Source organism: Pipistrellus hanaki (assembly GCF_964339955.1).
Source record: "Pipistrellus hanaki genome assembly, chromosome: 6".
Lineage (NCBI taxonomy): Eukaryota > Metazoa > Chordata > Mammalia > Chiroptera > Vespertilionidae > Pipistrellus > Pipistrellus hanaki.
Genome location: NC_140508.1, coordinates 7978778 through 7991040, shown reverse-complemented (window position 1 = coordinate 7991040; position 12263 = coordinate 7978778). Strand labels below are relative to the sequence as shown.

Below are 12263 nucleotides of genomic sequence, written 5' to 3'. Positions count from 1 at the left end.
ACATGACCTGCGGATTCTGTTTGGGGATTGTTATAGAGTGGATGGGGACAGACATGCACACACGTTCTCCAGAGGCGGTGCAGTGATAGTCATAGTCGTGGTGGCCACTCAACTCCAATTCCGGCAGCAGTGGAAGGGAAACGAATGGAAGTGAACATCTGCCGGCCCCGCACAGCGATGTGGACAAACCCCCAACATGACTTGGGGCCCAGGCAGGCGGGCCCAAAGTTCGCCAAGTGGCCAAACAAAGCTCTGCCCTCGGCAAGGGGGTGGGCTGGAATGACCCATTCCCTAGTCCAGGCGTGGCTGCAGGGGTTCGTTCCCTGAGAGAAGTGACTGAGCCTGGTACCCAGGCATGGTAGATTTACCGGAGTGCACGCTTGGCATCATAGGTCTGAATTGTAAAGGAGACGGGGGTTGGATCTTGGTGTTTCCTCAGGGCTTTCCGCAGAGAACCAGGGCGGACCTCTGACACAGGTCCAGGCAGGTGGGCAGGAGGGGGGCGAAGAAGAGCACAGAGGCTGGCGGAGGCCAGCAGAGGGCTCTCAGAGGGTGAAAGCCCCAGGACCCCACCTCCGCCACGTGTGGCTCCGCCTCCGCGTCTCGCGTTTCTCGGCAACCGGTTGCCTGGACGACGCAAGACGCTGAGCCCGACCAGCAGCGTGCAGGCAACCTAGACCCCAGCCAGAGCCATGTCGCAGAAACCGATGAGCATCGCGGAGGCCGAGCGCATGAACCTTGTGGCCCAGGACAAGATCTGGTAATGTCGGGGATCCGGTAACGGGTGGGCTGGGCCCTTCCCGCCTGGAGTGTGCACATCTGGCGGCCTCAGTTCCCCAGTTTCCGCCCTGCCTTGGAGGTGGTCAGGGGCCTTGAGAAAAGAGGGCAGTAATAGGGACATATGGTGGACCAAAGGGCCTTTCATTCTCTGCCTTCACTTAGGCTCACCACAAAGGTCTAAAAGATCGGGCTCCACAGCCATGCAAAGCCTTGGTGCTTATTTTTAAGATGTGTTCTTATTTTTAAGATTTACCAAATTTTTAAAAAGGGGAACAAAACAAAAATCTCCTATTTGTTCATTTTGAATGAGAAATACATACACACTTTATGTTCTCGCTTGCTTTTCCTGGCATTTTAAGTAATCAGAGATTTTAATTTAAAGACTAGATCCATTTTCTATCAGATTTATATTCAGCAGACATGTGTAATGGTTGTTTTTACTTGGCATTCTCTTCGACTGCTAAGCATTATCCCATCTCCTTGAAGTGTTAACTCGTATGGGAAGTTACCAGTGTAGAGGCCAGTAAGTAAACTTTAGTAACAACAAACCATAAATGTTTGCCTCTTAAACTTCAGTTATCCTGTTTGTCCTCAATATGACTTTTACCATTATTAACCTATAACAGTCACTAATATTTTTCTTTAAACTGACTTCGTTTCATTTGATACATTTATTTTTATAAGAAACTTTGCATCACTCTTGAAAATGGAAAGCCAACATTATTTGGCATAAAATACACAGCTGCCTACTATGACTGTATTGCTGTTCATCTCTTCCTTTAATTCCTCCAGAAGTTTATTTATATATTTAGTTGCACTTAAATTAGGAGCATGTATATTTACCAATGTTATATAATCTTGTTGGATTGATATCGTTAGTATTATGTAGTGACCTTTATTGTTTTTTGTTATGGCCTTCATTTTGAAGTCTATTTTGTCAGATATGACTATTGCTACCCTGGTTTTTTTGTTTCCATTTGCATAGAAAAAAAATTTTCATCCCTTCACTCTCATCCTGTGTGTGTCTTTTGTTCTGAGGTGAGTCTCTTGTAGACAGCATATATTTGGGTCATGTTTTCTTATTTATTCCCCTACCCCTATGTCTTTTGACTAGAGCATTTAGTCCATTTACATTTAATTATTATTAATAGGTACTTATTTATTGCCATTTCAATTCTTTTTTTAAATCTATTTTATTGATTTTTTACAGAGAGGAAGGGAGAGGGATAGAAAGCTAGAAACATCGATGAGAGAGAAACATCAACCAGCTGCCTCCTGCACACCTCCTACTGGGGATGTGCCCACAACCAATGTACATGCCCTTGACCGGAATGGAACCTGGGATCTTTCAGTCCACAGACCAATGCTCTATTCACTGAGCCAAACCGGTATCAGCCATTTTAATTCTTTATGTCTCTGTTTTTCTTTCTATTCTTCTTATTACAACAGTCCCTTTAGTTCCTACAGTGCTGGTTTGGTGGTGATAAACTCCTTTAGCCTTTTTTTTTTTTCTGTCTGGGAAGCTCTTTATTTCACCATCTATTTTGAATTATAGTCTTGCTAGATATAGTAATCTTGGTTTCAGATCCTTACTTTTCATTACCCTGAATATTTCATGCCATTCCCTTCTGGCCTATACAATTTTTCATACAAAATCAGCTGACCACCTTATGGGAGCTCCTTTGTAGGTAACAGTTTGCTTTTCTCTTGCTGCCCTTAAGATTCTCTCTTTGTCTTTAATTTATGGCATTTTAATTATGTGTCTGGGCATGGGCCTGTTTGGGTTCTTCTTACTTGGGACTCTCTGTGCCTCTTGAACTTGCATGAGTTTTTCTTTTACGAGGAAACATGAGCCTCAGAAACACCACTGGGTGGGTGAGAGGTTTTCCAACAGGGTGGGGCAATTTCTTACCCTGTCCCCCAAGAAAAAGCTGCCTGGATGGTAAAGGTCTGCCCCCCAAAAAATGTTCTCTGCAGTATGAGGGAATAGACAAAATAGACTTAAATATGAAGGCCATAACAAAAAACAATAAAGGTCTCTACATAATATAATACTACTACAGGAATCCATAGTAGCTGCCTTCTGAGCTCTAACCCCAGAGCCCTCAACTCTGGATGCTCCTCACACCGCTCTAATCCACTCTCTCCTCCCTCTGCTAGAGCCCAGGGTGAGTGGCTGCACATGAAATTCTGTGATTGGTACTTTAAGAGGGTGCCAGCTGTCTCTCCTTGGCAGACAGCAACCCCCTGCTTTTCACAGCCAGATGTGATGTGGGCACCTTTCTCAGTTCTGGTGTTCTGGGCTGTGGAGTCCAGCTTGGGATTTAGACCCAAGAGTTCTCAGTGGAACCCCCAACAGCTGAGATATCTTAGAGAACTTCGATTCTGTCTGTTGGAGCCTGGCCAGCCCTTTTGCACTTTCAAATTTCCTACCAGTCTATGGGGACTCCATTTTCCATCCTTGGTTATCAAGGTTCACTTCATCTAGTCTTCAGTTGATTATTCAGGATGGTTTTTCTGTATTTTAGTTGAAATTCCAATTTGGTCCTAGGATAGTGTCAATATAGCTTCCACTTAATCCGCCACCATTTTGTACTGTCAACTCAGCTTCTTCATGTGAAGTAAAAGCAGGATGGGACCAGTGAGGCAGCTGAGGTGTGATGTTTAAGGAGGGTTCAAGCTCAAGGTCACGTAAGTGCTGGCTGTGCCCTTGCAGGAACTTGGGAGTGGGTGCCTCCTTACATTTTGCACCCCAGGTGCCTCCCTCACCCCATCCCAGTCATTGCCCTGAGAATGGAGGTACTTACTATGAACTTCCTTAATGATTTAACACATGCTCATCACTGTGGGTCACAAGGCCTCCAAAATAAGTACCCAGGTGGCCCCTGAGGCTATCAGCCCCTTTCCTGTCTGCACCCATTGTGCCATCCAGCCAGCCTCTCTGGCTCTCCAGGCAAGGGTCTTCCTCACGGTCCTGTGAGGGTCTCAGTGACGGGATCCCTCCTGGCACAGAACCTCATTCTGTGCCTGCACATTGATAAATGTGAAATTCCCCCCTGGACCTTTTGGGATTGGCAACTTTAACCTCTCTGAATAGTGTCCAGCTCTTAGGAACTTTCTTTTTTAGGAGATACCGCCTGAAGGCTGAGAGCGAAGCACAGCAAAACTGGGCCCAGAACTGGGGATTTTTAACAACCCCTCTCGAGGAGGTAAATATACATTTTATAAGTCCAGAGGTAATAGAATTGATCATTTCCAAGAATAACTTGTTATGAAGTATAGGATTTGCAAGAATAAAATTAAAGAGCTTGTGGTAGGCAAAGACTGCCACCTCTGAGACCTGAAGGGTCCTTCCCTTCCTGAATTTATCGAGCGCTTACCATGTGCCAGGCAGGTCCTAGGTGCTGCCTCCGAAACAGTGCATTCACCCGCACAACCACCCCTGTGCAGACAGTTGCTTGTTTATGCCCCTTTTACAAATTTGGAAGCTGAGCATAAAGAAGTGCTAAGTGACACAGCTAATAAAGAGGAGCATCGAGGGAGAAGCTGAGGTCCGGCAGGCACCACTTGGCCTCAGACTTGCCATCCGTGAAATGGGGTCATTGTCCTCACGTGCCCTGACGGAATGAGATGGTGAGGCAGAGTTAACAGGTGGGATTATAGGGAAAATGTCTCGGTGTGTCCTAAACAAGACAAGGAACAAACTGGAAGAGGGCCGGGCACAATAATTAATAGGAACTGGTAGGGATTCCAGCAAAGAGCCACTGTCCCTGTCCAGACTCAGTCACCGTCCTCCCAAAGGAGTGCTACCATGCAGAGAGGCCAACTGCCCATCCAGCTGTTCAAGTCCAGAAATCCAGATGTTTAAATAAAACCTTCTAAGTCCGGAATAGTGGCTTAGATTTACAAAACACCACGCAGGCCCACAAACTGCTCCGTGAGGTGTGGGCTCCGGGAGGTGGGGCCACCAGTCTGCACCCTGTTGAGCCCTCTCCAGCTCTGGCACGAGGAAGCACATGTCTTTGGAGGGTCGCCGAACCAAATAAGCGCCACCTAACTAGGAAGGATCCCGAGTCAAGGTGGCGTCAGCCCCATTTGAACTTGTCCCATCCCACTAGCTTTGGAATTATGCCATTCTTCATGAGCTTGTTGAATGCTTAAGAGTATTGTACAATTTGAAATTTTATGCATAAAATGAGGTTTTTTTGTTATTATTAATCCTTGCCAGAGGATACTTTTCCATTGATTTTCTTCTTTTAGAGAGAGTGGAAGAGGGAAAGACAGAGAGAAACATCGATGTGAGAGAAACACATCAATTGGTTGCCTCCTGCACGAGCCCGGACCAGGGCTCAGGCCAGGGAGGAGCCTGCAACCAAGATACATGTCCTTGACCAGAATCGAACCCGGGACCCTTTGGTCCACAGGCTGACACTCCATCCACTGAGCCAAACCAGCTAGGGCAAAAATGAGTTCTTATTAATGTAATATGTATTAAAAAGAGCCTATATTAATATTATTTATATGTAATTTAAATTTGGATTCTTGAAGAGTTCAAAATTACTTTAAAAATTAAATGGGGGTCCTGCCCAGTGTGGCTCAGTGGTTGGAACGTTGACTTGAGCACCAAAGGATCTCGGGTTTAATTCCCGGTCAAGAGCACGTACCTGGGTTGCAGGTTGGAGCATGTGAGGGAGGCAACCAGTCAATGTATCTCTCTAATCAATGTTCCTCTCTCTTTTTCTCTTCTCCTCCCTCCCTCCCTCCCTCCCATTCTCCCTGAAAAATCAATAGAAAAAATATCCTCTAGTGAAGATTAACAACAACAAAAATTAATAGGAGGAATGGGTGGCTCTTCTCTGATATTTTAAAGGTTGGTCCTGAACCTGATAGGCATTTTGTAATTGGAGCCCATAATCCTTATAGTCCCCTCAAATTGTGCTCAGGAATATAGATTAGCAGACTGCAGGGCGAGCCGTGCACAGCCGCTGACTGCCTGCAGGGCCCGCTGCCCCTTTCTAGCTGCAATGGGGACGAGCTTTGTCATCTGTAAAACGCGGGGTTCTAGGGGCCGACCGAGAGGACACGTCCACCGTCTCAGTCTGGGGTTTCCTGTCTCTGGGATTGTGTTTCAGTTGATCGAGTGTGAAGAGGAAACCCCCACCCCAAAACCCAAGATCCGGCTGCCCCCGAGGTTCCACATCCGGGCGGTGACCCCCGTGGAGAAATATATCAAGGTTTGCAATGTTTTTAAATACTTGCTTCCCTGAGGGAGAAATTGGCACCACTGGAGCATGAGTTTGGTGCAGGGCCACAAAGCCAGCTGCCAAGGGCCAGAACTTAGCAGCTCCTGGCAGGTGGGGAGTGCCTTCTGCATGCCCCCACCACACCCTCTACACGTCCTCTACACGTCCTCTCCTCGCTCTCTCCACGCCCCCTCCACCCCCTCTTCACCCCCCTCTCCACGCCCTCTCTACGCCCTCTCCACCCCTCTCTCCACCCCTCTCTCCACCCCTCTCCACCCCCTCTCCACACCCTCTCCACACCCTCTCCACCCCTCTCTCCACCCCCTCTTCACCCCCCTCTCCACGCCCTCTCTACGCCCTCTCCACCCCTCTCTCCACCCCTCTCCACGCCCTCTCCACGCCATCTCCACGCCCTCTCCACACCCTCTCCACACCCTCCACAACCCTTCACACCCTCTCCACACCCCTCCACACCCTCTCCACACCCCTCCACACCCCTCCACACCCCTTCACACCCTCTCCACACCCCTTCACGCCCTCTCCACACCCCCTCTCCATCCCTCTCCACACCCCCTCTCCACGCCCTCTCCACCCCCCTCTCCATCCCTCTCCACACCCTCTCCACGCCCACACATCAGGTTGCTGTCTCTGCACTCTGAGAGCCTCTGCATTCCGCTCTGAAGAGGCAGAGGGGAGCCAAGAAATGAGCGGCTCCATCCCACACTTTGAGGGAGCGCAGGGAAGCAGGGCAGGAAAGGCTGGGCTCTGGAGTCAGGTCACTCAGCCATTCACCTCCTGGTGGTCCTAGGCAAGTGGCCTGGCCTCTCTGTGTCTCTATTTCCTCCTTGCACAATGGGGGCTCGTGAAAGCACCTTCTTCAGGGATGCTGTCAGGCCCAGAGGAGGATGCTGGGAAGGACTAAGGCCTGTGCCCAGCACTTTCAGAAAGTACTAGTGACCGTAGCTGTGAGGAGGGCCAGGTGCTTGGTTGGGCAAACAGTGATGAACTAAAAGGCAAGACTCTAGCTCACACATGTGGGTTGGGGTCATGTTATACATTGTGCTAGATGCCATGGCAGAAATAGGCAGGTGATGTTGGGGGATACAGAGGGTATGGTATCTGTGGAACTGAGGACTGAAGAATGACAAGGAGCCAGCCCAGGAAAAAGCATCCCCCGGGCAAAGGGAACAGCATGGACGGAAGCCCTGAGGCACAACAAAGGTTGAAATGTTTCAGGAGCAGCAAGGGATGTTGGTGTGGCGGGAGCTTGGTGAGCTGGGTGGGTAGGGGTGGGGCAGGAAAGGGTGTGAGTGGACAGGTGGTACCAGAGGAAGCAGTCAGGATTTGCACCCAATCTGAGTGGAAAGCAGGGCGGTGAGCTCACTCTGGTTGCTGGTGAGTGCCAGGACAGACCATCCCAGAGGGAGAAGAACTGAGGGTGTTCCCACCGAGGCCAGTCAGCCCTGGAGGCGGGTCAGAGACGAGAAATTGCTCAGCTCCATAGGTCCCTGGACCTCTTGTCATGGGCCCATTATTCTCGTCTTGGGTTCTGCCCTCTGCTCAGCTGCAGAGAAAGCAGCTCTGGGTCATGATGGGAAGAAATGAAAACTCAGGGTGAAGGCGGCCACTCGGTAGACAATGGCAACATGGCCCTTCACAGAGAATGAACCAGCCTGTTCTCCCAGGAGGCCCTTGTGAAGGTGCTGTTTTCATTTCTTTGCCAATCTGGTGGTGAAAGGTGGCCTCCTGGATGGTTTTTGGTATTGTTTTTTTTATTTGTTTTTCATTATTAATCCTCACCCGAGGATATTTTTCCATTGATTTTTTTTTTTTTTTTTTTTTTTTTTTTTTTTTTGAGAGAGAGAGCAAAAGGGAGGGGGAGAGGCAGAGAGAAAGAAACATTGATGAGAGAGAGACACATCAATTGGTTGCCTCCCTCACGGCCCTCCAGCCTGGGCCAGGGATGGAGCCTGCAACCGAGGTAGGTTTTCAGTTGTGTTTCTCTTACCCGTTGGAGGGAGGCTTGAAGGCAAGTCTGCATGTTTCCAAGGGCCCATCTGGGACAGCTCCTCAGTACTCGCACCGACCGCCCTGGACCCAGCCCACCCCAGTCATTTGGGCACACCCCGCTGGCTGCAGGAGACTGTGTCCCTCTGGCATGTATGGATGACCCTCCCTGCTGTGGCCTCTCAGGAGATTAACTTTAATACTTCACCAAGAACATATGTTAAGGACCTTCCTCCACCAGTGGCCGCTGGCCCAGCAGCGCCGCCCCTCCCGCCACGCCTCGCCAAGATGCCGTAGCCAAGCGTGAACTCATAACCACAGCATATTAAACCTCTCCATCTCAGTGCTTCTGCTGGAACACATTTCTCACTGTTTCCTCCGCTCAGATCACCCGGGAGAGCAGGCCAGACGATGGCTTCACAGGGAGAGGGGACTGCCTAAACATTTACCCGCATGTCCCCAAACTCAAGTCTGTCCAGGGCAGTGACAAATGAAACGGTGTGGGGGGTTTCCTTTCGGATTTTAATTAAGTTCAATTACTTTTCATTCCAGTGGTGTGTGTGTGTGTGTGTGTGTGTGTGTGTGTGTGTGTATTCACATCATAAACCCTTCTAATCAAAGCCGGAAGGTTTATACCTACCCAAAACCCATCTGGCAGTATCGTCATAGATTTTATGAAGGGCGGGGTTTGATATTTCTGCACCTCACTCTTCCCGCTGTGTGCTCTTTCATCAAATAAAAAGCATGCGCTGGCGGCCATGAGTCAAACCAGCTGCAAAAGCGTGTTTGGTGGCATGACTGCGGCGCTGCACCGGGCTGGGCCTCAGCCTCCCAGGCCCGGGCCCTGCCTGCCATCCTCCCACACCGGGCCTCCCGGGTCCCGGGCCTCCGTGGGCCTCCTCCAGCCACGGCCCAGGTGACCGACCCTGTGTCTCCCTCCCAGGTCCTTCCCTCGCCCCCGGTTCCAAAGACGACCCAAGGCTTCATCGGCTGGCGGTCCGGGGTGCCGGGCCTGAACAAGTGCCTGGAGTACGGAGCGGAGAGCAAAAGCTGCTTGGGCACGTTTGCCAACGAGCTGGGCTGGCCCAAGCAGGGCATCCACTGAGTCCCACCGGGACGGCCGCGGGGCAGCGCAGGGGGACCCCAGGCTCCGGCCCTCGCCCAGGAGAGAAAGCCCCCTCCAAGTCTGCTTGTGGGATGTTGCAAAGAACACAGAATGGCCCTCTGGTATTGTCAATCCATCAATGCCGCCCTTCTGGAGCATTCTCCTAACACTCCTCCTTGGCCACCGCAATAAATAAGGCAGCATTGGTTCTCTGAACTTCCTGTGGATGCCTTGGGAATGTGAAGGTATGGCTTTTGGAAATAACGTGAGTTGATGTTGAAGAGTTTGTCCAGGCCCTTTAATGCTGCTTCCAGTCCGTCACTCGGCTGTCTGTAATGAGACTGTGGACTGGGCGCTCCAGCCTGTCCTCAGGAGGGATGACTCTCCTGTCCCAGGAGATCCGCAATGTCAACAGCCCCTGGGGGGTTGGGGGGAGCAGAGGCTTCTAGAACAGGAGGTTCCCCATGGGGTCTGCGTGAAACTCCCTGCTTACCTGTGCCCACCACCCCATTGCAACCCAGCGGCTGGGCTGGCCCATCAGCTGCTCTCCTCCCCCTCTTGGGCAGTGGGCTCAACCCCTTGGTCCCTGCCTGGCTGAGCTCAGGTCCTACAAATGGGGGGTGGGGGTGCGTCCAGCTGGTGGAAGGGCCCTCCCGCCCCAGAGGAGGAGTGTGCGTGTGCCGGCAGCCTGGGAAGCCGGTTTGTGTTTGTCTCTGAGGAGCAGAGGGTGGGGCTCCTTCGTACCCGCACCCACCGCCCTGCACTCAGCCCACCCTGGTCATTTGGGCCGCACCCCAGGCTCCTGACAGAGCGGCAGGGCCCCGCCAGCGGCCTCTGTTGAGAATCGAGTGGACAACACTCGAAGATTCAATCACCCCGGACGGCTTCCAGCTTGGCATTTAATCTATGGAAATCAGCCTCTGTGTGGGTGTTTAAAGGGGATAAATGTCGCCACGCGCTGTCAAATCCCGCACCCCCAGGGTGGAGACGGGGCTGGCGGTCCCCGTGCACCATGGGAACATCATCACAGCGATGGGCCTCCAGTGGGCTCGGGATGAGTGGCCTCTGAAACTACAAACATAGCTCGGCCCGGACTCAGAACGGATTCCGTCACAAGCACGGCGCAGCCCAAGACAGATTAGAAACTCCCAGGTTGAGTGATAAGAAAATCATCACATGATCCAATAAAACCATTGGGAGACACAAGCTTCACACACTCAGACACACCTGGGGATAACCTGTGAGGTCAGATGTGAGAATTTAGGAAGTTGTAGATTTTTAAAAGCATGTCACCTATATATTACAAAACCCTTCTGGCAAAGTTTGGGACAGCCAGCCCCACAAAAGTAAACCCATTGAGGTTTTTTGTAGCAAAACGTTCAAATATTCACACTGAATGGAATCAAGACTCTGAGGAGCCCTTGTCCAGTTCGGGTCAGGTTTATCACCACACGGGTGTGGATGTGCAGGCCCTCCCCTGAGTGGGGGTGGATCCATGTCTGTTCCACAGAGAGGGTGGCAAAGGTGACAGGAGGCCACCGCCCAGACTAGGTTACAAAGATTGTGACTTCCATCTTGAAGCTTCTCCCCCCTCGCCCGCCCCTTCCCTCCTCCCACCCTCCCTGACAAAGCCAGCTGCTGTGTCCCCAGATACTCTATGGAGATGCCCACTCGACAAAGAAGGAAGGAAGGAAAACCACTTCCAGCAGCTCATGAGGGCCTAAGTGGGGCCTTCATCCAGCAGCTGGCAAGCCCAACCTCCCCAGCAAGCCACACCCACCAGCAAGCCACACCCCCAGCAAGCCACACCCACCAGCAAGCCCCACCCATCAGCAAGCTCAACCCCCCAGCAGGCTCAACCCCACCCACAGCAAGATCCTTCCCAGTGGAGCCTCCTGATGGCCACAACCTGTGAGGGACCCTGGCCCAGAGCCCCCAGCTCCAAGGCACCTGGATTCCTGACCCCCAGAAGCTGCGAGGTCACAGAGAGGTTTAGGCCATTAGTTTGGGGGGAATTTGTTACTCAGCAATATATAACCAATCCAGGTTATTTCTAAAGTGACCCACCGATGGTCATCACTTTCAGGAGAGCCTAGAGGCCCCTCCACAAGCTCTGAAGGGTTCGAGGTTTGGGACATTCCCCGGAGCCGGCCCCGCTGCCTCAGAAGGAACAGAGCCCTTTTCCAGCAAAACACCCTCAGGAAGCTCTGCCTTCCCATCGCAGAAGCCGGGCCAGAATTCCAGGTCGGCACCTAGAAACAAAGAGGCTTTTCCAAGTCAGAGGCAACAGCAGTTCCTGGAGATCAGTGAGAACCGCTATCCCAAAGGCACTGGCGCAGGCAGGAGACAAGGTGGGCATTTATGAGAAAGGGAAGGGAGGGAGGGACAAGTCCATCCACAGCAGGAAGACGTTGCTTTTGGTGCAGAAAAGGCAACACAGCACTGCTGATCCTCAATAATGTGTTCACCCTCAGCCTGGAAGTCACAGTATCTACTTTCTTGTTATCTTTGCAAACAGTGCTTTCCGGGCACGGCTGCATTCGGCCAAGCCCACAGGTGGTTTTCACTTGGCAAGCGTGTGAGGCACCAGATGTGCAAGGCAGGCCCTCTGGGATGGCAGCTCCGTTTTTTATTTTTATTTTTCCCCAGGTGACACATCATTTTAAGTTTGGGGGACAAAGCTAGAGAAAAGAATCACAATCCCTCTGACCCACAATCCCAGTTTAAAGCTGTCCTCAGAGGTCCACCAAGGACGGGGCATCACCCCTGAGCTGGGGGAGAGGGGAGGCATCAGGCAAGTGGACCCGGAGAAGAGCAGGGGTGTAGTGGGCTGACCCGCGTTCAAATCCAGACGCTCCCCTTTCCAACCTTCCAACCCTGCAACCTTGGGCCAGCGGCTGGACCCCTCCCACTCCCACGCCCTCAGCTGTGAGGGGGACACACCCAGCCTCCCAGGGTGGGTGAGGATAAACAGCCTGGGATGGGAAGGGCTTGCCGGAGGACACTGTTAGTCCAGCCCTGGCAGCAGGGAGCAGACTCCTGGTAAACAGGGTGAAGATAAAACAAGATGCTGGTGATAAAATGTCAGGTCAACTGTCCATCCCAGCCAACGGGTTCAGCCAAGGTGG

At 51.5% G+C, this 12263-nt stretch overlaps 1 protein-coding gene across 2 annotated transcripts; it reads left to right on the top strand.

Annotated features, from left to right (window-relative positions):
• The first annotated feature begins 629 nt into the window (after positions 1 to 629).
• On the top strand, positions 630 to 9349 carry CIMIP1 (ciliary microtubule inner protein 1). 2 transcript variants are annotated; one of them, XM_084887233.1, is made up of 4 exons: positions 630 to 760; positions 3908 to 3989; positions 5913 to 6014; positions 8974 to 9349. In XM_084887233.1, exons 1-4 carry the CDS (start codon positions 693 to 695, stop codon positions 9133 to 9135), a joined length of 414 nt encoding a protein of 137 aa, XP_084743359.1. In that variant the 5' UTR covers positions 630 to 692; the 3' UTR covers positions 9136 to 9349. The 2 variants fall into 2 exon arrangements, with proteins under 2 accessions (XP_084743359.1, XP_084743360.1); XM_084887234.1 differs by lacking the exon at positions 8974 to 9349 and adding an exon at positions 8074 to 8806 and having other exon boundaries at positions 634 to 760.
• Positions 9350 to 12263: the final 2914 nt, after the last annotated feature.

Excerpts from the sequence above, each read along its gene's own strand:
- CIMIP1 (XM_084887233.1), top strand. The coding sequence starts at position 693 with ATGTCGCAGAAACCGATGAGCATCGCGGAGGCCGAGCGCATGAACCTT. Across the intron at positions 761-3,907 it reads GTGGCCCAGGACAAGATCTG|GAGATACCGCCTGAAGGCTG; the intron begins GTAATGTCGGGG and ends TTTCTTTTTTAG. Across the intron at positions 3,990-5,912 it reads TAACAACCCCTCTCGAGGAG|TTGATCGAGTGTGAAGAGGA; the intron begins GTAAATATACAT and ends ATTGTGTTTCAG.